Source organism: Neopsephotus bourkii, unplaced genomic scaffold (assembly GCF_033783945.1).
Source record: "Neopsephotus bourkii isolate Nb327-2 ecotype Australia unplaced genomic scaffold, CSIRO-AGI_Nbou_v1 NB_29, whole genome shotgun sequence".
In the NCBI taxonomy this organism is placed as follows: Eukaryota; Metazoa; Chordata; class Aves; order Psittaciformes; family Psittacidae; genus Neopsephotus; species Neopsephotus bourkii.
The window spans coordinates 85,236-112,432 of NW_026900546.1; the positions used below are offsets into that span (position 1 = coordinate 85,236).

A 27,197-nucleotide genomic window follows, 5' to 3' on the forward strand; every position below is an offset into this window, starting at 1 on the left:
GGGACAGCTGCCGGTGGAGGAGGTCGGGGCGGGCAACGAGTGGAAGGAGGCGGCTCCCGAGCAGCGGGAGGAGGCGGCGGAGGAGCCCAGCCCCGCGGCAGAGCCCAGCCTCGTGAAGGCCAAGAGCATTCCCCGGAAGCCGCCCGCCAAGCCCCAGGAGGACGCAGGAGACCCCGCAGCATTTCCCAGCAAGGCAGAGGAGGAAGAGCTGGACTCAAAAAAAGAGAAGCTGGTGGTGGGAGAGCCAGCAAGCACAGCAGCTACACCAACCCCAGTGACAAGTATAGCAACATCGTTTGAGAGTTCTGAAGGTTTTGGACGGCCTTTGGGTATCATTGGGACCTGCCTGATGATTGTGATGGGGATCAGCAAGCTGGCACACATACAGACTGTGTTTTACCCACCACCATTTTGTCTGATCCCGAAATTTAAGCAGTCAGGTTTGGGTCTTGTCTGGGGTTAGACAACAATATAGGAGGACCAAGAGGTTTTTCCCAAGGCTGGACAATCATGAATGGCAGGGCATGTGGGACAGTATGGGCAAGTATCTAGTTCACTGGGCCCCTCCAGTGCTTTGGAAACATTGGAGATGAAAGGCAGCTGTATGGAGCCCCCAGCAACAAGCTGCGGAAACTGCTGGAGGGGACAGTGAATTATTTTGAGCCTGGTGGGCCCATGGCATTTCAGGCCAACAGAGCAGAGACAGAACATCGGGATGGACTCATGATCGAGGGGTGGACTTAGCAATGGACACTATTGCACAGGTTATTCATGTGTGTGAACACTGCACACAGCCCCTCCTGCTCTGAAAGACTGTTACAAGAGATGGAGCCTGACATCATGGACTCAGCAGCTTTATAGGGACTGGCCCATGCACTACGATAAGAGTGCACTTAAATAAGAGTGATGGTATATTGAAAATGTGGGATCTGAGCATGACGTGAATGGTATGGAATAAGGGGTGGATAATGTCCTGGGTTTAGCAGTGGCAGTCATTTTTCTCTTTCTTGGTAGCTGGTGCAGTGCTGTGTTTTGACTTTCAGCTGGGAACAGAGCTGAAAAACAATGATGTTTTGGTTTGGCCAAGGACTTTGTGAGCCTCATGCTCTGCCAGGGAGGAGGGAAGCTGGGAGGAAGCAGAGACAGGACACCTGACCCAAACTGACCAAAGAAGTATTCCATACCACAGCACGTCATGCCCAGGAGGTAACTGAGAGTGAGCCGGAAGGGCAGAGGGACTGCAGGGTTGGAGGAGGTATCGGTCAGTGCTTGGTCGGGCTGGGGGGGCAAGTTATCGGTCGCCTGGTGATGAGGTGTTGTATTCTCTTTCCTTGTTATTTCCTTTATCATTACTATTATTGGTGGTAGCAGTAGTGATTTGTGTTATACCTTAGTTACTAAAGTGTTCTTATCTCAACCCGTGGGAGTTGCATTCTTTTTGCTTCTCCTCCCTGTCCCTCCGAGAATAGGGGGAGGGCAAGAAGTGGGGGGAGTGAGTGGACAAGGAGTCTGGCTGGGGTTAAACCACGACAGTGTTGAAAAATTTTTATGACTAGGCTAAAACTGTTTCTCTTCCAAAAGAAAAAAAAAGTAGTTACATGAAAAGTAGATTCTATGAAATAATAATCTGTAAGTATTTATGAACTATGTTTCTACTGCATTTAATATATGGAATTCACATGGAAAATCTGCAGAGTTATTGAAATGAGAGCTTTAGCATCAAGAGAAACAGACACAAATTATTAAGCCAATGGGTTGGTATTTACTTGGAACAAAGGCCTTAAAATTAGTCTAGTTCTGGATATTTTTCACATCCCAAGATAATATGCTCTTACTGTATTACATCATCTAAATCATTTTGTGAAGGGGCATTTGCATGTTCAGTCTAACTGTATAATTTCATCTTGCTCTTCTGTCTGCTCCGTACACACTCTCTTTGTACTGACACACTCTTTATCTTCTAGTTTTCTCTTGCGAGTTTTGTTTTCTATATCATCCTCAACATCGCTTGAAGTACCTTCATCTTCAGAATCAACAATCAGTAGATCATCTGGAGCTGCAAAATGTTTTTAATTCAAATGGATACTGTAAAATTTCATACATAAAAATGTCTCTAATACAACAAATCCACCTTAGAACATTCTTTATCCATATTCTTTGTCACTTAACTGCAAGAATATTTTGTAAAGTGTGAAGCAGAACTAAGAGATATTTAACTTACATCTGTCAACAAGTACTCAGATTCATATGCTACCCCTATAAAACAGTATGTTTCTGGAACATTAGACTTCTGTTCTTAAGCATCCTATATTGATTTAAGTTAAACTACTTTGAATATGTTCATGTCTTCTATATTAGGAACGTGATGGTACTTCTTCCTGAATAGGAAATACTATTTTCTTACCATGCTTTGCTTGACAGGTGAAAAAGAATTATTGTGGAAGCAGATAATAAAGATTTTATTTTGTTAATTTAAAAAGATGTGATCAAAGACATCCAAAGTAATTTTTAATCTGCAGGGAGAAAGTCATAAATTTGATTGATTCTCTTTTGTCAAGCAATAGCATGACCATCAGATAGAATGGGTCTATTTAAAACACTGTACAAATTGATGTATTTAAGATGACACCCCGCCAAACCCTTGCAAGTTAAATATAATTTCAAGGTGTATTTACTGTAAGTCTTTGTAATAAGATTAAATGTGCATTCTTTAACAATTAAAAATGTGCATTTTTCTATTTAACATTTTATTTATGCACAAAGACAATTTAAATGCCTTTTAATTCATGTTGGCAAAGTTAAGTCATAAAACCGAAGACAACTATTCTAATTGGACTGCACTACCAAAACTCTCTTTAATTTCATATTTATTACTGTTATTTACCTGTTGATGTTGAGGGCTGTGCTCCATCATCACTACCATTGGTAATGTGTCTGGATGTTGGTTCTGATGGTTTAGGGCCAACTTTTTCAGGGTTATCATCAACAACTTCAAATTCTACCTCTTTTTCTAGGTCTTCACTGCAGAAGAATACATATGCTTTTAAACAACCAGGTAAAATTTAAAAAATCCTGTCTTTTTAACAAAGAAAATATGTCATTCCAGTGTTAGAGCACCCTGCAACTGTGACAAAATGAGAAAAACATTAAAAAAAGAGGAAAATCTGTTCAGTCCTCCTGTAGGATTTATGCTTTGGTTATTTATAAACACTGTTCCACTCAGTGCCATGACTTAAATGCATTACCAGAGCTTACCTTTCTTCCTCAATGTCACATTCCTATTCTCACTCAAAGTGGAGCATGTCAAATTACTGTATAAAAATGTATATTACTTATCCAGGGTTAAATACACACATCAATTATTCCAAGGTAACTTCTATTTGCATTGCTGTATCTGAACACAAGTAGTGAAACAGAGAAATTACTACCCCAACAGGCTGGGTGGTATTTTTGCCTTAAAAAAAATAATAAAAATAATAAAATGTTAACAGCAGTTTCTCACTTGTTGGCTGCCCCAAAAGTAAACTTGTTTTCCACACTGTATTTTTATGTTGTGTAATGATAACTTATTAAATTAAACATTTTCCAGTTACTCTTGGGAAAAAGCCCTAAACAACCTAAACACACTGAACTCCATAAATTCATTAAAAAATTAACAATTCCTCTTCTACCTCTTTATTTTCTGTCCACAACTTAATCTTTGAGCTTTATTCATTAATTTAAAATTTTGAGTTGGAAATTCCCTGTGGAACTGTTCTACAGCTATATACAAAAATAATTATTTCAGAATCCTTACCTATGAAGCACATTGATTAACAGTGTATAGTCCTGGAGGAAATCATCTGCTTGTAGTCGAGTGCCATTTCGAATTCCGAAGTCTGATAACTTTCTGTGGTTATTCGCTATAAAAAATGTGAAAGCCTGCAGTGTATACAGCTATTTATGTAAAAATCCATTACACCTGATTAAGTAGGATGAAATGAGTATGTCAGAACTTTTATGTAGAAACCTAAGATTAACATTTATTAGCTATATTTAAAGTAAAAGCTATCCATCAGGAGTTAAAACTACATTTAAGCCTATCAGGAGTTAAAACTACATGTTTGACTTATTTATCCCTCATGCATCATGTTCAAGCACTTCACTATTATAACATTTAGAAACATTTTGGAGATATTTGTATTACAATAGTGCTTACAAGCATCATAAAAAGACCACAGTCTAAGAACAAGAAAAAAAGGGGGCTTGCAAAGAGAGGAAAATGACTGGTGCACTTTCATAGCTGAATAAATACTCTTGAAAGGAATCCTGACAGTCCAGGTGAAAAGTACTTTAAATAGGAAAAACTGAGCTGGACATGGAAGCTTGTAGACAATACCACTAAGCTATTCTCAAGCCACGTAAATACTTGCAAATCCAGTTGTCTTCAAATACTAATCTACAGGATGAACGTGAACATTTGCTATACTTCCATTCTCGGTTTCTTCCTAGTTTCTATCTTACTCTTACCTAAAAAGCTTCAGTATGCATACCTTCTGTTTCTCCTTCTTCTGAAGAGATAAGGATGGTTCCTTTTCCATCGTCTATTTGTACATCTGGTGCTACCATAGCAAATTTTTCTTTCACTATCTGAAAAGATGTAGATGATTATTTAATTAATCAGACTTAAAAACGCTTATAAAAAAGAACCTTGAATTATGTTGATTTTCTTATCCTGGCTCATTTTCAGACATCTGCTGAAAGCCTATAAAACCTATACCTTTTAATTTTTTAATTTTTTTTTATTTCCAGGAACAAAAGAATTATATTTTTCACTATCTGAAATCTACAGGTTTAGATATGCTGAAAAAAAAATTGAATACTTCATAAAATGGCAGAAATACAAATCAACTGTGACCATACAGATGTAATGTGGCTACTGAACAACTGAAATACAAATTTAGTTTTTTGCTGTTAGATATGAACAGGCTTTGAAACCATCAAAAGGTCACAAAATACAAACATTCTTTCACAACATATAAAAGCGCATACGTGCAAGAAGCATACTGGCTAATCTAGGTTTTCCTGTTGCTCAGAGAAATGCAAAATGTAAAGCAAATACCAACAGTTGGTGTTCAGTCAAAATACATTGAACAAAACCCTAACTTTAATAATTTACAGTAATAGAACAATAATGAAGGCCATAGCCAATACTTAAGACTTACCTTATCTTGGAGCATTAACACAGTAACTTTGTGTACATTAAGTTTCACAGTCACTTCTGGCTTACTTGCACATACATAACAGTTAGGATTTGGTGGATCCAAAGCACAAGGAACCAATAGTTTCTTTCTGGGATTTGGCTGCTTGTTCAGAAAAATCTTGAGGACAAACAAGAACAAAACAAGTTATTCTGTAACAGCACTCATAAAACATGTTTTCCTACAGATTTATTTTTAGTCTCACAGGTTTTCCTGTTCCCTAATCCTCCTTGACATGCCTGCTTAACAGGAGAAAGTGCATATTACAGCCAGTCCACAATAACACCTGTGCTGACTGACCAGCTGCTGCCAAATTAAGAAGAAACAACCATGTTTCAAGTGATGTCAGTTTGTTTCTCTCCTATCCAGCAACTAATTTTCATTAAATCAGAGGAATTTAATGTTGCTTAAGACTTCCACATCTCTTTTCATTGTGACTGAAAGTTCCCAGCACATTCAGGATCTACCAAAAATCTACCAAAGCAACAAGTGAGAGACAGTAAAACTACACAACAGCTAAAGCAAATTAAAATTACTTCTTAACAAATAATAACTAACAAGTGAAAGTATCTCATTCCCACTTACCGTTTTACACTGATCTATTTTTCCTGATAAAATCTTCAAACCCTGCAGCACTATCAGACCAGCTATTACCGCATTAGTAGTAGCTATAGCTGGGATAATATTTCCTGCCATTGCTGCAAAATAAGCAAGAGTATGCAGATTTTTAACAGTAAATTAAAATAAGATGTTTAAATAATTATTTAAATAAAAAATGTTGTATTTTATCCTTACACTTGATGTCAAATCTGCTCTTCATATTCATACCAAAAACATGCATCCTGAGGTTCGCAGCAGAAGTGACAAAATCCAGTGCAGAAGGATCATCCTTGACAATAAGTTAATACACAAAGTTTTTAAAAATCAGATTAGTCACTGGAAAAAGTTTGCAACACACACATAAACCTTAAAGATTAAAAAAAAACAAACAAAACCAAACACACACCTCTGCAATATTCCATTTCAAAGTCAATATACTTCCTCTTTCAGATAGCATGTTTATAGTCAGAGCAGTAATACTTTAAATACACATTTCGAAATTGTACTTAGTATTTTAGTAGTGTATTAGTGTCAATAAAATGCCTTGCATGTTCAAAAAAACCCCCAAATCCTAAATCTTAAAATGTTTTATTCTCAGTTTCAAAAGTCAGTGTTTCAGAAAGAATTATTTTTACTAATTGTTGTAATATTATTTTATTATTTTGCCCCTCCTATATTTATAGACTACTTTTTTTATTTATTTATTCTAAAAGGACAATGGCTGCAGGAGGATTACACTGTGGTGCTGAGAGAAAATTCTTCTTTTTCTTCAGTGAAACTAGTAATATATCACATACCTATCATCAGAGCTAATTTACAAGTTACAACGCAGTAGAATTAGCTACAAACCACTGTTTATGAGCATGTTTTAGAGAAACCTAAAAAGGAAAAAATTAAGTTGTATTATTAAAATATTTTCAAAAGTCAAAATACGACAAGTACTTCTGAATTTATGCTTTTTGAAGTTGATGAATTATTTTACATCACAATAGTTAACCCTTACACGCAGCAAGTTACAAAATATAGTGTTAAAGTATGTATTTGTTTACATATGCAAGGTGCTTTCAGTGAGGTGCCAGACATCCTTAGCAGTACTATTTTTGAATGAAACCAAATGAGTCCAATATTTATACTACATATGTAGAGTATAACTGGTTCATATGTATTTGGTAGACTAACTTTATCCCATATTAGCTCTGCTCCATGACCCTTCTCGGCCAGGTGAAGTCTCAGGGTTTCAACACTCTTTGAAAATAAGTGTGCATAGCTCTTGACATCGAGAACCTGCTGATCCTTCAAGACTGCAGAAGACTCACTGTGTTTGTCAGATGTGTTTTTCTCTTTGGGAAAAGAAAAAATAATTAAGATTAGAAAGACCTAAAAATCTCACAAAAGATCTCTCAAAGAGAGATGAATTTTCCAATTCAGCAAGACTTTTCTAAATTGAAGAATATCTTTAAACTATAGTAGCCCCAACATTTTACAACAAATCACAAATCTGAATTTAAAACTGCAACTACATTTACATCAATCACCTACATGTGCACAAATTATATACTTTTACAGCAAAACTCAGCTGTCAGAGATAAAATGTATCAGTGCTCCTGGAATAAGCTGATATGTAATATTGTGAAATGTGAATTTTCTGCAATTGCTTGAAGAGGCCAAAGTTTGCCCTGCTAAAGTCCAGGGTTGCAATTCTACTTGCTATTCTACTAGCCCTACTACACAAGATCCTGAATTCCACCATCTCATGGTCGCTGCAACCAAGGCAGCCCTCAACCTTCACTCCTTCAACCAGACCCAGACCCTCCTTGTTAGTGAGGATGAGATCGAGCAGCGCACCTCTCCTGGTTGGCTCATCCACCATTTGCATGAGGAAGTTATCATCCATACACTGGAGGAACCTCCTGGACTGCGGCTGGGTTGCCGAGTAGTCCTTCCAGCAAACATCAGGGAAGTTAAAATCCCCCACAACGACCACGGCCTGTGACTGTGAGGCCGCTCTCAGCTGCCTGTAGAAGGCCTCGTCAACTTCCTCACCCTGATCCGGTGGCCTGTAACAGACCCCCACAACAGTATCGCCCCTGCCAGCCTGCCCCTTAATTTTCACCCACAGACTCTCAACTCGCTCATCATCTGTCCCCGGACAGAACTCAACGCATTGTAGCTGCTCTCGCCCATAAAGAGCAACCCCACCACCCCGCCTGGCTGGCCTGTCTTTCCTGAAAAGGACATAGCCCTCCATGACTATATTCCAGTCATGTGAGCTGTCCCTCCACGTCTCTGTAATTGCCACCAGGTCATAATCTCCTGACTTAACACAGGTTTCTAGCTCCTCCTGCTTATTTCCCATGCTGCACGCATTGATGTACAGACATTTCAGGGAGCGAGCTGAGCACACCGATTTCACCCTGGGATTACAGGAGGCCTCCCAGACTTCATCAATTCTGGAGCGCTGTCCCACTGAGGCAAGCCCAGCTACAACCCCATCCCCCTTCGAATCTAGTTTAAAGCTCTCTAAATGACCCTGCTAATTCGTGCCCCAGCATCCTTTTGCCTCTGTGAGATAAACCTTTCCCACATCCCATTGTCCAGACTGGTGCCCTATAAAACCAGCCGTTATCAAAGAATCCAAAGCCTGCCTGCAGCACCAGCCTTGAAGCCAATCGTTTATGGACTGAATTTTCCCATTCAGTCCCACATCATCAACAGAAGATGGAAGGAGTGAAGAGAAGATCACTTGAGCCCCAGAGTCTTTCACCATCCGCCCCAAGGCCCTGTAGTCTTTCTTCATCCCCCTCAGACTGCGGGAAGCAGCTTCCCCCTCACCTGTCTGGAAGACCAGCAGCAGGTAGTAGTCTGTCGGGTGCACCAGGTTGGGGAGCGCCCTGGTGATATCCCTGATCCAGGCTCCAGGCAGACTACACACTTCCCTATGATGAGGGTCAACTCTGCATATCGGGCCCTCTGTTCCTTTCAGAATGGAATCACCTAAAACAATGACCCTTCTTTCTTTCTTATCAGAGGCAGTCTTGAGGTGTGAAGTCGACGGCTTTTTCCTATGTGGCCTTGTAGGTGGGCCTTGCACCACATCCTCACCTACCTCTCCTTCAAGATCCAGGGCCTCAAACCTATTACAGAGGGACACCTGGGGAAGCGGGGCAGGAAGGGAGGAGGGCTGCCCATGACGCCGAACCGGAACTTGCTTCCAACCCTCATCATCTTTTTGGTCCCCTACCTCTGGGCGACAGCTACAGGGCAGGGGCTGTCTCGGGCCATCCCCCTCTGTCTGAGAGGGCAGGGGGTCCATCCCCTTTTGGGGGGTATCTTCCTGGAGCCGTTCCAACTGGCCAGCCAGCGAGGTACTCCACCAGTCGATCTCCCTTTCACACTCCCTGATGATCCTCAGCGTCTCAACCTCCTCCTTAAGTTTAGCCACCAAGCTAAGCAGATCTTCTACCTGCTCACACCTCACGCAGGTTGAATGCTGTCCTCCCTCCCCCGGCAGTAGCAGGCTCTGGCACTCCCTGAATCCAGAGACCTGAACAGCCATAGATCATAGAAAGATCATAGAAAGAAGAATCAAAATCAAGACCTCCAAATCAAAGCACTAAATTGCCTCCCCATCCTGTTCTGTTGTCTGCAGGTGTATTTTATCTGTAATCACTCTGCTTAGACAGCAGCACATAAATCATCTTGGGTAAGCAAAACACAGGTGACTGACTTGTGCAAGATTTGCTGCATTACTTTGATCCTGTTTTCTGCTTTCTTGCATGTTCAGTATTTTAGATGCACAAAACTGAGGGCTTCTGGTCCTTACAGCTGCAAAAAGAAGAAAGAAAATATCTCCAGTGAGAGGAGAGACAATTACCTTGATTTTGTACCTCAGTCCAGTCCAGTGGCACCGGAGGCTTTCTTTTCTGCCACAGCTTATCCATTGTCAGCAGGTATCTAATGTCATCTTTGAAAAGCTAGGAAACAGAAAAACAAAGAACAACAAAAAAAAAAAAAAGCACATTAAAATGAAAGGTAAAAAAAAAAAAAAGGTATATTTTATTTTTAAAATTGCTGTGAAATTGAAAAATCAGTATTAGATTTATGAGGTCTTGCTCTTCTCCTTGAAAATATTTTCAACCACACAGAATCATAGAATGGTTAGGGTTGGAAAAGACCTTAAGATCACCTAGTTCCAAAGCCCCTGCCATAGGCAGGGACATCTCACACTAGACCATGTCACCCAAGCCTCTGTCTAACCTGGCCTTGAACACTGCCAGAGATGAAGCATTTACTACTTTGGGCAACATGTTCCAGTGCCTCAGCACCCTCACACTAAAGACCTTTTTCCTTATATCTAACCGTAACTTGCCCTATTTTAGTTTAAACCCATTACCCCTTGCCCTATTGCTACAGTCCCTGAGGAAGAGTCCCTCTCCAGCATCCTTGTAGGTCTCCCTCAGATATTGGAAGGCTGCTATGAGGTCTCTATGCAGACTTCTCCAGGCTTAACAGCCCTAACTTTCTCAGCCTGTCTTCATATGGGAGATGCTCCAGCCCCCTTACCATCCTGGTGGCCCTCCTCTGGACTTGTTCCAACAGCTCCATGTCCTTCTTATGTTGAGGACACCAGAACTGCACACAGTACTCTAAGTGGGGTCTCACAAGAGCAGAGTAAAGGGGCAGGATCACCTCTTTCCACCTGCTGGTCATGCTCCTTTTGATGCAGCCCAGGATACGGCTGGCTGTCTGGACTGTGAGTGCACACTGCCGGCTCATGTTCAGTTTCTCATCCACCAACAGCCCCAAGTCCTACTCCACCGGGCTTATCTGAATCACTTCACTCAACCTTTAGCTGTGCCTGGGATTGCTCCAACCCAAATATAGGACCTTGCACTTTGGCTTGGTTGAACTTTACGTTGTTGGCATTGGCCCACCTCTCAAGAATGTTAAGGTCCCTCTGGATGACAGATTTGAAAAACTTCTTATTCCCCATTCTCTAAAACTTACTACATAAGGTACGCTCAGCTCTACTTAATCTGAGGAGTAAAGTAAAAATCAAGAAACAATAATCCAAACATGTGGTGGGTTCATGTGCCTACTAAAGCCATCACTATAGCTCTTCACAGCTCCCCGAGATAATTCTTACCTACATGCCAATATGTTTCCAAATTACTCCTATCAACATTACATTCTATACAAATTTCCTCTGTTTACCCACTTTCAGCAACTATTTATAGTTTGTGTTTTCTCATGCCAGAGCCTGATTATACACAGATAACTGGTAGCTTTTTAGGTCCTCAGACTGGTTCTGATTATGCCCAATGAAACTCCTATATAATTCAGGTTTACCTTTTCATATTAAAAGAAATGTGAATGAAGTTTTTTCTGTACAGTACAGACAAGCTGCTGAAGCCATCTGTACAGATGTAGACGGAATGCTGTAAAACAAGTGTTGTAAAAGACCAAGACTACAGCAATATTAGTGGAAGCTGTAACATAACTACATAATAGATAGCTAGCATTAAGTGTCCAACTAGGGTTTGAGAACTTTACAGCACCTCATACACTTCAAATAAAGACATTTATTGCAGATAAAGAAGATACCTTAGTAAAAAGTTTAACTGGATCATATCCAGTTGATTTAGCCCACTCCTTAGTTGAAACACGTTTAATCTCACCATCTTCATTGGATGCTCGTGCTCTGGCTTCTGCTGGCTCCCCTATTAATAAAGTGTTAACCAATATTTTAAGACAATTTAAAAAAAAAAAAGAAAAAAGAAAAAAAAGCAGCAAGCAAAGTCCCATCCAAACATTTCCCCTGGTGTCAATAACAAAAATTATGCAGGGACCATAAAATGGATTTACTGTGCCCAACAACGCTGAATTAGACACAGTGTGACTCCTCTTTGCTTCTGCAACTGCAACTCACTAATTGATGTAACCTCTTTTATTGGCAGAAACAGCAAACAATTGTTCTCTAATATTCTCCACATTATGTTGTGATTTCATAAATGTCCAATGATTCCCTTTTAGTATTCTCCTGTCTTAATCAGGTTAGAACTTCAACACAAAAAACCCAAACCAAACAAAAAAAATTAACCCAATATAAAACAAAAACACCTTACCTCTGGTTATTTCTATAGAAAAAAACATTCCATGCATACAGATGCTATTCGTTTTGTGTTTCTTTCCCAGTCACATCCAGCAATTGCTATCACAATTCCTAATAAGCAGCAGGTTGACGTTTTCATAAAACTATCTATTAACATCTTGACTGAATGAGAAAAATCAGAGACCATCCTTTATATGTAAACTTCTGAACATTCCCCCCCCCCCCCGAACACATGATTTGCATCGCTTCATATTTACCTGCACCAAATCTACCTAATGTTACATAGCCAAGTCATTCCACATTGTGCAGCTTCCTACTACTTTTTGCAGTTGGTCCTCATTATCCTGAATGACTTTGCCTAATCTTGTGTGCTGAACAGCACTGGTCCCATCCCCAAGCTGAGACACTCCTCTAATCACCACTGATCTCTATCATTTAAGTAGTTTATCCACTTCAGGATCTCCATCCTTTTTTCTCCCATGACTGCTGAGCTCCTTCAGGTTCCTCACAAGAAGTCTGATATTCAGAAGTGTAAACCAAATATGCTTGTCCACAGGTTTTCCAACTCCTTTAAAGGACCTGTAGAGCCCTGCAAGGCATGAATTCCCTTTGCAAAGGCTGCACTGACTCTCCCCAATACACCATGTATGTCCACTGATTCTAAACAGCATTATCACTATGAACAGTTTTCTCATTAAGAGGCTACAGCTCAGGCCCTCCTATAATTGCCCTAGTATCTTTGTTTAAATAAGTGGCATTGTGTCTGCTACCTTCCAAGTATTCCAGCAGCCACTGTTTTGAGTGATTTTATACACCACTGTTTTTAAGGCTCAGCTTTTTCAGTCTGCACATCCTGTAGGAACAACCTGTTGAGTGATCACTATCTGATGTTCAGAGAATCTGAAGAGTTGGATGATCCTCTAAGCTCCCTCTCCCAAGTCCATTCATCTATCAAAGGACCCAAAAGAAGAAACAATGATGCTTATTCACCTGCACAGTAACTACAGTTACTGTCCTTACAGAAAAATATTGAATAGCTACAAAAAAATAATAATAAAAAAAAATCACTCAATATTTCCTATGCAGATTAACACTTAAGTGTTTCAGGCTAGAAGAGTTCAAATACAATCCTGGTATTTCCTTGCAACCCCTCGTCTAAGAGTGGAAAATGTAGAGTGACTACAAATATCACTCAGTTCTCAGTTCAATAGAGAAGCCTCCCAGCTGCAAGGAAGGAAGCGCTCCATCAAATCCAAATATTTAAGGGGGGAAAATAGGCACTTCAAGCTCACTTTTCACCTCAAGTTTCTGTGCACATGGGGAAGACAGCTTGCTACAGAGGGAACAGGAGACTCCCAACAGATACAAACCTATTCATCTAAATTACAGAACTTACACCTGGATGTGTTAACTGGAACTTTATGATTAGCATACTGATTGTGTTCCTCACAGCTGTTCTACCCACACTACCCGAGAACAACTAGTAAATACCAGTGAGCAATCTTACACTGTATTAAAAAGCCTTCACACCAACTGAAGAACTGAAGTAATCAGCCCCACAAGGACTACAGTTCTGACAGGTGAAACCATTAAACTGTTGTCACTTCGCAGATTTGGTGGTGGTTTTTTTTGCACATTCTCCATGCAAAAGCCTCTGGTATGCACTATGCATCAAGTTAACTAAAACCATGGAAATTGGTTCAAATATCTTATAAGTAGCAGTATGAGGGAACTAAATTATACACAGTGTACATGAAGATCTGTTAGGCAAACTGCTGTGAACACACCCTGAACTCTTACTGCCCAGGGGCACAACAAATGGAATCCTCTTAAAAGAAAACATAGCTTAACTCTCTAACCTTAAGAGATGTATAGAAACAAGAACAGTTCAGTAACAGTGTAAGCTACCAGGTTATTTCACACTCACAAGCAGCTTCAGGATCAGCTCTGTCAGGAGAGACTTCTTGATCAGCATCTTCTTCTCCAAACAACTGGCTGTACAATAATTAAGAACAACACCACCACACTAGAATTTCATGTCTTGTTAAAGACTGAAATATTTGCTAATGGATATATATCCACTTTAGAATTCTTGCTATCAGAAAACCATTTCATACACTGCTTTTTAAACTGTTTGGATTAATCACACACAGTCTTAACACTGACAACATATAACATCCAATACAAAAATGAATTTAGCAAGCCAATTCTGTATAACTCAATAGTTCACCTAGCACTGTATTTATACAGCAGTACTGAATGCATTGGTTATAACCCTCCAAGATCCCAGCAAACTTTACATCTGCTAATACATGCATTAAATTGAAAAATGTGTTAATTTCACACACAGGTGAAGAATAAAGTAAACTTAACCTACACTACAGTGCCAAACTGCCAGATTTTCTGCAATATTAAAGCAAGGCCTAAGTACTAACCCACATTCCATCTTCACATTGAAAAAAAAAAAAACAAAAAAAAAATCAAACAAAAAAACAAACCCCACACCACACAAACAAAAACCACACACAAAAAAAAAACACCCAAAAATAAAAACACCCCCCCCCCAAAACCCCACCAAATAAAAACCCACAAACCTGCACCCCAAAACCCAGATCAAAGAACTGGAGATTTTCCCTATAATCCATATTCATTTGAAAAAGTAACCAAACCAAAAAGTATATGTCCACTTCATTTCTCTGCCTGTAGGTTTAGCAACCAGAAGAGTAAACCACAGTACCCGTTTTCTTTTTAAATAAATTACTTACTTGAACAAATACTTAGCCCACACAATGCAGTGGATAGGTTCCGATGGCGTATTTCGGATTGTGCAGCCTGGAAAAGTCTTCTGAGTTGGTTTGGGATGACATTCATAACATTCTGTCACTCCCTGGTGAAAAGTGAAATATTTACTTGTCACACTGTGAAGGCTACTGATAGCATATGCTACTACCAGCTGAACTATAACTGTATCTCAAAACACCCAATGCCCTGTTGTCTAAAACAGCCAACAATTTAAACTTAAAGTGACAAGAGTAATAATACACAAACTAACCTTTTTGATAACCGTTACTTGTCCAAGGTAGCCTGCGGTTCCACTCTCTATAAGAGGAACATCAGCAGCCAGACACATCCTGTTCACATGGTTACGGGCAACTGCAAATCCAAGAGTTTTTAAAGAAAAACTCAAATAATTAGAAAAAAAGTTTTACTTCTCCAAATTCAAACTAGCCTCCTAGGCAAACATGTATCCTTAATCTGCCTTATTTCATTATAGAGCACTACACCTTTTTCACAATTTTCCAATTAACACAAAATACATCAACACATATATAGCAAACTCAACTGAATAAAGTTACATACATACACACAATAATCATCAGTTCACATAAAGCAGCAGCACAGCAGTTAATATTTACTTTCTAAACCCCTGTCAAAGCACTAACTACCCTTTAAGTTTCTAGTAAAGCACACAACCATTAGAAGAAGTTAAGAGAATACTTGTTATTTAACTGACATTGCAGAAGTACTAAAAGTAAAACACATTAAAGGTCTGTTTGTATGAACAAGCAACAGTATTTTTATCTCCAATATAAAATCATGGTGAAAACTTCACCTCTGTTATCCAGAGCATTCATAACCAACGTAAACTGGCGGAAGAACTCCACATTATAGTCAGGGCTACAGGAAAAAAAAAAAAAAACAACAAAAAACACAAAACCACAATACTCAAAATGGCATATAAAAGTTATTATTATGCCGTAACAGAAACAATACACATGCAAAGTGTGGACTGATGTTCCTGTGAAAAATTACACATATTATGAATTTACTGCTAGCCTTTAACTGCCCCATTTGCCTTTTGCCCATTTTAAAGCTGGATGAAAGTTGCTGGAATGAAGCTATTGCAATTAGTACTAATTTGACTAATGAAACAGGCAGACAACTAAGAAGTGATTATACTGTTCTGACCTAATGAGTAAATTGGCTGAGCTGTGGTAACAGACCTTAAAAACCACCAGCTGAGGCTAAAACGTGCACACTGTAATTACCATAGATCCTCAGACTGTTGATAATTCATTATACTGTGATAGCTCAATTAGTTTTGATTGTGCCTCCATACTCTTAGGAGCCAAGACACAGGATTTTAAAATCTTGATGCTTCAGTATGTTTACGCTGCATTTTTCTGATTTAAAGAAGGTGACAAGAGAGTACAGAGGAAACAGGATTAACGGCTTTACAGTTTGAGAAGGAGGCAATGAGTCAGTGTTTCAGTGGCTAATAGAAAATTCAGAGTTCAAACCTTAACATAACAGAATATCAGTTTTAAAGAAACCAGAGAAATGTAAAACATGGGAAACAGCTAATGAAAATCTACATAATCCTGTACTTATTGGTTTCGGATAATAAAGACTAAATTTTAAGTTTTCTGCACGTATAAATGACAGTTACCTAAAAAGGACTTTTTTTCATTATAGACTCAACATTCACATTTATTTTAATCTAATTATTGCTCAAAACATCAGGGCAGCCTTACAGTGTAGAAACTTATATAGTAAGTATCGCTAATAAAATAGACACAAACAAATGACTACAACTTAATATCAGAGCCTAAGAAAACTCATTCAAAATCCACACTCCCACTCAGTTTTGTGGTAGTCTCACATTTACAGCTTTTTCTTCTTACTGTGGTAGCTGTGTAAAATATCTTAAAGCACCCCATCATAGCACTTAAATAACACAGTATTTGCAAACCAAAACATGCAATTAGAGCATAAAACCAAACATACTTCATGATGCTATCATGGTAAGCTATAATATTAGCCTCTGGATAAAACTGTAACACGCTTTCCTTGGCAACCTAGAAACAAACAAAACAAAACACAAAAACAAACAAACAAAAACAAAACAAAAACAAAAAATTATTATTTCTTCCTTCCTTCTAAAGATAGACTTCATACCAGTTGAGTATCAAGTTGACTACCTTTAGAGATTTAAATACTTTTGTAATGAAATGCTGGGGATAGTCATGATCAACCAACCAACATTTCCCTCTTCACAGTAGAAACAAGACTGTGACATATTTCTAACACTCAAGTATTATTTTGTGGACCATAAGACATAACCTTTGACTTTTTCCTCACCTGTGATTTTGATCTTCCAACATGTTTCTTTTGAAACAAAAACTGCCTGTTGAGATTGCTGACATCAATAGTATCCAAATCAATCTATAAACACACAAGAGACAGCCATTTAACTTTTACAGAAACAAAAGGAACAAAACCATTAACAGAGTTTGAAGCAAATGCGACTGACCAAAATGCATAAACTTTAAAGAAACTTTTTCAGACCTGCATACAGCGGTTACATCTGTACTATAACAGCTATGGAGGCACAAGTAATTACCTAATCATGTTCAGGAATCCAGACATTTTAAATAATTACTAACAATGGAGCCACATGTAAAAAGTTAAGGATTACACAACAAACTTTCTGAATAAAGAATCCCTACTAAAACCACAAGTGAATTTTGAGATACATATGCACAGTAGTTAGAACAATCGGTTACTGACCTTTTACTACATACCACAGAATAAAGATTTTAGTGAGAACTTATCAAGAGCACAGTGTACAGACTCAGAAGGGACACTGCAGAAATTGGTCTAGATAAGTCCAGTCACTCTACATATGACTAACCACCCTGAACACTGGCTCTGTTCCACAGTTCCCCAAGGTTGAAGAAAAGCTACTCAGCAAACTAATTAGTACTTCTACTTTACATTTGAACATGGCTTTGAGCAACTGAATCAGTACACTGAGAACTGCACTGTCTTCTAATTCACACACTGCAGAGCAAAAGGTTTTACTGGTTGTCACCAGGACTAACTGCTTAAGCGTATATTAAAAACTTACGAAGTCTACTTACAGAAAAAAAATAATCTAATCATGCAATTAAAATGTCTAAAAACCTTTATCACATCTGTGATGAGCAACCTCAAAGGATGCCATAACTGTAACCCTCGTAACAGCCACGACTTTATTAATACGTGCACATGAGCATCAGAATTTCAAATGTGTTTATCTCCTACCACAATAATTGAGATATAATTAGAACTTTGAGAAGATTTATTCCTACTTCTGATGCCACTATTTTTCCTTTAAACAATTTCTTTGATCAACCACTCTTTCAGAAGTCCATTTCTGTCCCTAACATTTTTAACTAGAAATAGAAACAATTTTTCTGAGCACGAGATATTTCTCCCCAATTCCCAAAGACAATTGTCCAGGGTTCAGATGTACCAATTACTTTTCTCCTGTCCTAATAGCTAGTGCAGTGCTGTGTTTTGACTTTAATCTGAGAACAATACTGATAACACACTGATGGTTTAGCTGTTGCTAAGTAATACCTACTCTGATCAAGGACATTCTCAGTTTGATGCTCTGCCAAAATGAGGGGCACAAGAAGCCAGGAGAAAGCAGAGATGGGACACCTGAACCAAACAAGCCAAAGGAGTATTCCATATCACAGCACATAATGCCCAGTATATAAACCAGGGGGAAAAGACCCAGAAGGGCAGATCTCTGCCCAGGTCAGGCTGGGTATAGGTCAGCAGGTGGTAAGCAATTGTATGGTGGATCATTGGTGTTTATTAGTGGGCTTAAACCATAATATTTCTTTGTGGCACCCAACATGGGGCACAGAGTGTTGAGATAATGACATAGTGTGTCTAATAGTATTTGTGATAAGCATCTGATGTTTTGGATTAATAGTCAATCATCAAATTGCTGATTTCTTGGCTCTCAAAGTTGTTGCTCTTGATCTCAGAATTTCAGCATGTCATAACTCACAGCCTGTGTTTGCTGTATTAGCACACTGAAACAACTTGTAATACAACGAACTCATTGATCATGAAACTGATCTAGCTTGCGTTACCAGTGTGGTGACCACCTCTATACTTTAGGAGGTATATAATAGAAGTGTTTAGAAAATACACAACTTTTTTCCCCTCCTTGGGTGATGAACTTGTGAAGGAGTAATTCCCTTAATTTCCCAGCCTCCATCCTCCCCTCAGACTACTTACATCATTTGAGAGTTCTGAAAGTTTTGAATAGGCCTTTGGGTATCCTTGAGACCTGCCTGCTGATTGTGATGGGGATCACCATGTTCGCACACATACAGAGTGTGCTCCACCAACAACCATTTTTTCTGATCTCGAAAGATAAGCAAAATCAGGTTTCGGTCTTGTCTAGAGTTAGACGACAAAATATGAGAAACAGGAGATTTTCCCAAGGCTGGACAGTCATGAATGGCAGGATGTGTGGGATAGTATGGGCAAGTCAATTGGCATGGTGTGTGGGGATAGTATAGGCAATGGTCAATTGCTGAGGTGAGCAGCTCGAGAGAGGACCCCTTCAACACCGGAGGGGGGGGGGAGATCAGCATCCAGGAGCCTCAACTCAGAGCACCAAGAGCCACCGAGGGAGGCTCAAGTCCTCGACAGGACCTGCCCAGGAGCCGGCAGCTCAGCTGACACAAGCAGCTGACTCACAGGGGGCGGAGCCAAGGAGCAGCGGCACCAGCCCTGACTGGTTAAAAACCTGCCCCAGGGAGCGCGAGCGGCCAGGAGCACGGCAAGGCAGTTTGTGCAGGCAGGTGAGTGGGATGGTGAGCACTCATCGTTACGACCAGGGCCCGGTCTGGGAGCTCTGCTCTCACTGCCCCGGCGGTGGCCACCGTAGGCACCCAGACAGAGCAGATGACATGGGAGGCTGCAGTGCAGAGCTCAGGCTGTAGAGAGTGCCTGCACTGGTCTTGCGAGGGAAAGGTACACAATGGGCATGGCTGCACTCGGTGCTCCCTGGTGGAGGTCCTCCTGCAGCAGGTAGCTGAACTGCAGGATGCTATTAATAGGCTGCAAAATGTCAGGGTAGCTGAGAGGAAGCATGGCTTCACTAAGGGGAAATCCTGCCTGACCAATTTGGTGGCCTTCTATGATGGGGCTACAGAACTGACAGACAGCGGTAGAACAGTTGATGTCATCTACCTGGACTTGTGCAAACCGTTCGACACTGTCCCACACAATATCCTTGTCTCTAAATTGGAGAGACATCGATTTGATAGGTGGACCACTCAGTGGATAAAGAATTGGTTGGATGGCCGCACGCAGAGAGTTGTGGTCAGTGGCTCAGTGTCCAGCTGGAGACCAGCAATGAGTGGTATCCCTGAGGGATAGGTGTTGGGACCGGTCTTGTTTAACATCTTTGTTGCTGACGTGGACATTGGGATTGAGTGCACCCTCAGCAAGTTTGCCGATGACACCAAGCTGTGTGGTTCGGTTGATATGCTGGAGAGAAGTAATGCCATCCAGAGGGATCTTGACATGCCTGTGAAGAGGGCTGAGGCTAACCTCATGGAGTTTAACCATGGTAAGTGCAAGGTCCTACAGCTGGGTCAGAGCAATCCCAGGCACAGCTACAGGTTGGGCAGAGAAGAGATTCAGAGCAGCCCTGCAGAGATGGGCTTGGGGGTGCTGGTTGATGAGAAAATGAACATGATCCGGCAGTGTGCACTTGCAGCCCAGAAAGCCAACCATATCCTGGGCTGCATCAAAAGGAGCATGACCAGCAGGTTGAAGGAGGTGATCCTGCCCCTTTACTCTGCTCTTGTGAGACCTCAGCGTGCAGTTCTGGTGTACTCAACATAAAAGGGACATGGAACTGTTGGAACAAGTCCAGAGGAGGGCCACGAGAATGATCAGGGGACTGGAGCACCTCCCGTATGAAGATAGACTGAGAAAGTTGGGGCTGTTCAGCCTGGAGAAGAGAAAGCTGCATGGAAACCTCATAGCAGCCTTCCAGTATCTGAAGGGGGCCTATAGGGATGCTGGGGAGGGACTCTTCATTAGGGACTGTAGTGACAGGACAAGGGGTAATGGGTTAAAACTTAAACAGGGGAAGTTTAGATTGGTTTTAAGGAAGAAATTCTTTCCTGTTAGGGTGGTGAGGCACTGGACTGGGTTGCCCAGGGAGGTTGTGAATGCTCCATCCCTGGCAGTGTTCAAGGCCAGGTTGGATGAAGGATTGGGTGAGATGGTTTAGTGTGAGGTGTCCCTGCACACAGCAGGGGGGGGTGGAACTAGATGATCTTAAGGTCCTTTCCAACCCTAACTATTTTACGATTCTATAATTCAAAAAGTGTACCAACGGGCTTTTGATATTGCTGTTTTGGAAACAGGAAACTGTGGAGCTGTCCACCTTGCCTGGTCTCTCAGAGGATCCTTCTGTAGTGGGGCTGCTGAAGTTAGAAGAACAAGTGCCAATCGTGACGACAACAGTGCAACGGCGGAAATATCGCAACAACAGAGACTCCCTGATTCTCATCCATAAGCTAATCCGCTGACAGGAGAGCCAAGGAGCGATCAGTAGGACCCACTCACCCTTTGTACTTCCTCCACCATCCTCCAAACCAAAGAGGCTTTAACCTTTTAGTTTGCTTAATTGCAGCACATGTTTCACAGTCATGAATAACCTGGGCAATAGTTTCAATTGTTAAGACCACCCCTCAATAATAAGCCCATCTGTATGTTGCACCTCTGCCCTGATGGCCTGAACTGTCATGGGCCCAACAGGCCAAAAATAATTCGCCTTTATGTTGCCAAAGTAAGTCCATGTGAGCCACTTCAATCTTAGCAGCTTTATCCACTTCCTGGTTGGGTTGGTGTTCCTCAGTGGCCCGACTCCTGGGTACATAAGCATCTACATGGCGTACCTTGACCAGCAAGTGCTGCACCCAGGCAGCGATAATCTTGCCACAGTGCAGCAGCTCAGATGGGTTTACCTCTGCATTGCCAGTTGCTCTGCTTCCATTGCTGCAACCAGTAAAATCAGCTCTTCTGCTCCATCTGGGAAGCTGCTCACCAGAGACTGAAGCCACAGCTCACATGGGATGATAATCCTTGACCTTTGTTCTCCCTTTCAATTCACACACCTGTTCCTCCAGAGCTAAGGACCCTTTTCTATCCCACTTCCTCATGTCTTCTCTGTGATCTCACGGGTAAAACAATAGGATGGCCCGTGGCCTATACTTCCGATATCTTCTTTCTCGAGCAGTAGGACACCTCTTGTTAATAGCTGAGATGTGGGTTGGTACACGTGAGGAACCTGATAGATCAGATAGATCGTCTCTCAATTGTTTAAACTCCTGGGTCAGCTTTTCCACAGCTGAAATGAGGGAAGGGGTGAGATTGTCTTCAAACTGTCAGAGTTTATGAATCATTTCATACACTCTTGGTGGTACTATGTCATTCCAGGTTATGGTTGCCAATGAATGTGCATATGATGACAATGCATTCCGTGTAAATTTCCGCCACATGGGTTGTGTACATACGACTTCATCTGGATCTACAGGTGCATTCCTAGAATCCAGCCTGCAACAGATCATCTCTACAATGGCTGATTCCCTCAGAGACTGGATGACTTTCTATAGCACGGTCTACTTGACTGAACAACTCAAAACATTCTCCTTGTACAGAAACCTTTCTTTTCATAGTGTCCTGGTTTAAGCCCAGCCACAAAGCTCCTTCACTCACTCCCCCCCTCCTCCCTCAGCTCCCAGAGGGATGGGGAAGAGAATCAAAAGAATGAAACTCCCACAGGTTGAGATAAGAACAGTCCAGTAACTAAGGCATAACACAAACCATTGCTGCTACCACCAACAGTAATAATGATAAGGGAAATAACAAGGGAAGAGAATACAAACGCTCACCAGCCACCGAACAATACCCAGGCTGACCGAGCAGTGATCTAGCCCTTCCGGGTAACTGCCCTCAGTTTTACTTCTGGGGTTTTGGTCCTTTGTCAGACTAAACATGACTTAGCAATGACTAAAAACATCGGTGTTATCAGCTTTGTTCCCAGGCTGAAAGTCAAAGCCACAGCTACTACAAAGAAAAAAAAGACTGCTGCTGCTGAACCCAAGAGAGTATCCACTCCTTATTCCATACCATTCATGTCATGCTCAGATCCCACATTTTTCAATATACCATCACTCTTATCCATATACATATATATACATATCCACGGAGAGAGGGAGAGAGGGAGAGAGAGCATCTCTGCCCTGATGGCCTGAGGTGTCATGGGCATACCAGGCTCAAAATAATTCACCCTCCCCTGCAGCAGTTTCTGCAACTTGTCCTTGGGAACTTCACACAGCTGTCTTCCATCTCCGATGCTTCCAAAGCACTGGAGGAGCGCAGTGGACCAGATACTTGTCCACACTGTCCCACACACCCTGCCAATCGTGACTGTGCAAGCCTTGGGGAAGATCTCTCGGTCCTCCTATATAGACGTTTAATCCTAGACAAGACCCTAACACGACTCTGCTTAACTTTATAGATCAGACAAAATGGTCATGGGTAGAACACACTCTGTATGTATGCCAACATGGTGATCCCTATCACAATCAGCAGGCAGGTCTTGGGGTACCCAAAGGACATTCAACTCCTTCAGAAGTCTCAAATGATGCTGCTATACTTGTCACTGGGGCAGGTGCAGCTGCTGCACTTGGAGTCCAACAAGTAGCTGCATTATCTGTTGTAGTCAGAGTTTGAGTAGCTGCTGCACTTGTCACTAGGGTGTGTGGCAATGTCTCCCTCATAGGCTGACCACCCGAGGAGGGGTTATTGCTATTATATACCTCCCTAAGTATAGAGTGGTGACCACACTGGGAACACAAGCCAGATCAGTTTCACAATCAATGAGTTCATTGTATTACAACTCATTACCATGAAGTACAATGAGACGAGAACCTTAGCCCAAGGCCCTCAGCCGATAAACACTAACACAGCAAATACCGGCTGAAAGTAAAGTGCGACATGCTGAAACTGTGACATCAAGAGCAACAATCTTGACAGCCAATAAATCAGCCTTGTGAGGAGTGACTCTTCATCCAAAACAATGAATGCTTATCATAAATAGAATTAGACACACTCCAGTCAGATCTGTCATTATCTCAACCCTTTGTGCCCCTGGGTTTAAGCCCAGCCACACAGCTCTCTCTCTCTCACTCGCAGTCCGTCCGTGTGTCATCCCCCCCCGCTCTCAGAGGGATGGGGAGGAGAATTGAAAGAATGGAACTCCCATGGGTTGGGATAACAACAGTCCAGTAACTAAGGTATAACACAAACCGCTACTGCTACCACCAATAATAATAATAATAAGGGAAATAACAAGGGAAGAGAATACAAAAGCTCACCACCCGCCGACTGATACCCAGCCTGACCGTGCAGTGATCTAGCCCTTCCAGGTAACTGCCCCCAGTTCTACATCCTGGGCATGACGTGCCGTGGTATGGAATACCTCTTTGTCTAGTTTGGGTCAGATATCCTGTCTCTGTTTCTTCCCGGCTTCCCCTAATCCCTGGCAGGGCATGAGACTCACAAAGTCCTTGGTCAGAGTAAACATGACTTAGCAACAACTAAAAACATTGGTGTTATCAGCAGTGGTCCCAGGGCAAAAGTCAAAACCACAGTGCTGCACCAGCTACTAAGGAGAAAAATGACTGCTACTGCTGAACCCAGGATGCTAAATAACACTAAATAAAAGCACTTGTGGATATAGAGCAAACAGAAGATGCACAATGCTTTAGGCAAGTATTATAAAGCAGACTCTTTTTTTACCCATAGGATCCTAGTAACTACTCACAGTCTTGCATCTTTTAATGAAAATGGTATTTGTGTGAAAACACATTTCTACCCACTTTCCTTTCTCATAAGACACACTAAAGCTTGCTTAATCCAAAGCCAGGAAGCCCGAGAACCTCAAGTGGTAATTATCAAGTGCATCGTTAAAACTTCCATTACCCAGAAAGCTTTCAGGATTTTAACTCGAGATGATAACAAATGACATAAACCACAACTGGTAACAGTACTACCGAGACGAAAAGAAGCAAAGGAATTTTTTCTCTAAAGAGAATAATTGAGACCTGCCCTGAACCCAGGACAAGACCTCAAGAGAAGCTTCTATCTAGCTCAGAATGATCAGAACATAACAGTTCTCTTATTAAAATAACTTTTACGTTGTTCTAATTTTTGTACTTTACAAGGAAAAGCCTCAGAGCTTCCTAAGAAGATATATATATATATATATATATATTCACTTTCAGACTTGGATTTTGAAAATTTAATTTTGTTCTTCATAAGGACAAAGGCATTGCCTTTCCACAGACTATACTTGTTGAAATCACTTATTTGCAAGTTGACTGGCATTCAAAAGTACTAGGTTTTAAAAATAGTATTAACGTTGTTTCCAAAACTAATTCACAACTCATAAAAATATAAAGCATTTTCAGGTGTCCAAGTTTGTTAGTATTTAATAACCATGAAAACCCTCAATACCACCAATGCTGATGAAAGCAATTTATTGTTCCAATAGCCAATTCCCTTTCACCATAACAATTCTCTTTCTGCTCTCACCTTGTCTTATGCCCACCCACTCTGTACATTATCAAAACATTACTGTCTTGCATAAAACATTGTCAATAATATTTTTAAATTAATAAGGCTCTGATCCAACATGTACTTGAGTCCAACTTGCCCTGAAAGATAATTTAAAAAAATATAGTAAAAAAAAATAATCAAACTATAGTAAGTGAAACAATAAGCAAACTGCAATGAAATTTATACCTAATGACTAACTGAAAAATCAGGAGATATTAAATGGACTGCAGGAGTACCACGAATGACATATTAAGGTAGGAAAAAGGGGGGAAAAAAACAGAACTGCAGAAAATGCAGGCTTCCACTCTTTTGCACACGTTTACTTCACCAGTAAAATATTAAAATTTAATAGGCTCTTGGCAGCAGGCTGAAATCATGGGATAACCTGGAATTACACTTAAGCATATCCTACAAGTTTTAAAATAGTATTTCACTAAAAGGCCTTAAATGTCTGAATAATAAAGCAAATCCGTAGCTGTAGTCTTCTACAAGCTGATATAGTTTTAGATAAAAACTGTTTCTAACATACTTTGCTCAACAAGTCTGACTATAAAAAACTCACAACTTGTCATGCAAAACTCTTAGATGTGACTCCTAGCCAGACACACACAAGGGAAAACATATTCAAGGAAACAGACCTGTGCTCCAGCTAGATTTGTACTCCCATAAGGTCATTAAACAATATACTTTTCATAACTACAACAAGAAATTATTAATAAATGTCTGGAAACCAGATAATGAGAGCTTTGCTAACTGTATTTCTCTCCAACCTGTTTTCACTATTCTGCCCTTCCCATACACACTCAGAGAATAGCATCCGGAAGCAAAACTGAAAGCACGGCCAGCGGAAGCTGTCGTGACCGGAGTCCTAGGACTGTTTTACAGATCGGTATCTGAAAACACAGTTCACCTCGCACGAATTTTGTTTTTTGCAGCAATCCATCACTGGGCTATTACCCACAGTATTAGCAAAGGCGGTATTAGACAAAAACTAAGACTTTAAGGATCACTCGTAGGAGCAGCTAACACTGCACGCCTCTGTTTCCCGGGAGATTTAATCCACGGGCACCCCGAGAAGCGCAGCCACTCCCCCGCCGAGCTACGGCGGGACACGCCGCTGGCCTGGGAGCGCGGCCCGGCCGCCAGGGGAAAGCGCTCACTCCGTTAGGGAACCCGAGCACAGCTCGGGGCGGCCCTCTCTGAGACGAGGGCGCGGATGGCGCCCACAGATCGCAGCCCCCTTGCGGCGGAGCCCATCTCCGACGCACCCAGCCGTTTTGGCGGGCCGGGAATAGTTTGAAAACACGCAGATAATGCGGCTGGCGGGAGCGGCAGCGCCGCCACAGCGCCCCGACCCCCGCTCCGCTCACGACATCCCCAGCCGCGCCCCCAGCCCCCCCCGGCCCCCAGCCCCCTCCCCCGGCCCGCACCACGTCGATGTTGCCGAAGCCGGTGAGCACCAGGTCCTTGAGAAGCTCGCAGCCGATGCCGCCGGCTCCGACCACCAGGAGCCGCGTCTGGGCCACGGCCTCTGCCAGCTCGCTGCGTAAGGGACCCGACACCGAGCCCGACACCGACATGACGATGGGCAGACAACAGAGCGACGCACACAGCTCTCTTCAACCAGGCCACAAGCAAACCAGCGAGCCTGGGCAAAACCGGAGCGACAACGACCCACAATCCCCTCTATCGAACATAAGAGACTCAAACCTCACCCACGCACCGCCCCGGAAGACTGCAGCACGGTTAGA

At 41.5% G+C, this 27,197-nt stretch overlaps 1 protein-coding gene across 1 annotated transcript; it reads right to left on the reverse strand.

Moving 5' to 3' along the window:
* Positions 1–1,575: 1,575 nt before the first annotated feature.
* Positions 1,576–27,197, reverse strand: LOC133224625 (SUMO-activating enzyme subunit 2-like). The gene is made up of 17 exons (XM_061376255.1): positions 26,877–27,197; positions 17,095–17,178; positions 16,741–16,811; positions 15,566–15,630; positions 15,005–15,105; positions 14,718–14,839; positions 13,880–13,947; positions 11,445–11,560; positions 9,715–9,814; positions 7,020–7,180; positions 6,036–6,129; positions 5,826–5,938; positions 5,205–5,360; positions 4,533–4,629; positions 3,797–3,902; positions 2,885–3,021; positions 1,576–2,056 (listed from the first exon to the last, which is right to left on the reverse strand). The coding sequence occupies exons 1-17, from the start codon at positions 27,024–27,026 to the stop codon at positions 1,881–1,883; spliced, it is 1,917 nt and encodes a 638-aa protein (XP_061232239.1). The 5' UTR covers positions 27,027–27,197; the 3' UTR covers positions 1,576–1,880.

Coding starts and splice junctions, on each gene's coding strand:
- LOC133224625 (XM_061376255.1), bottom strand. CDS start 27,026: ATGTCGGTGTCGGGCTCGGTGTCGGGTCCCTTACGCAGCGAGCTGGCA. Junction 16,812..17,094: donor TTGGAAGATCAAAATCACAG/GTGAGGAAAAAG, acceptor GTTTGTTTCTAG/GTTGCCAAGGAAAGCGTGTT. Junction 9,815..11,444: donor CAGTTAAACTTTTTACTAAG/GTATCTTCTTTA, acceptor TCTGTTTCCTAG/CTTTTCAAAGATGACATTAG.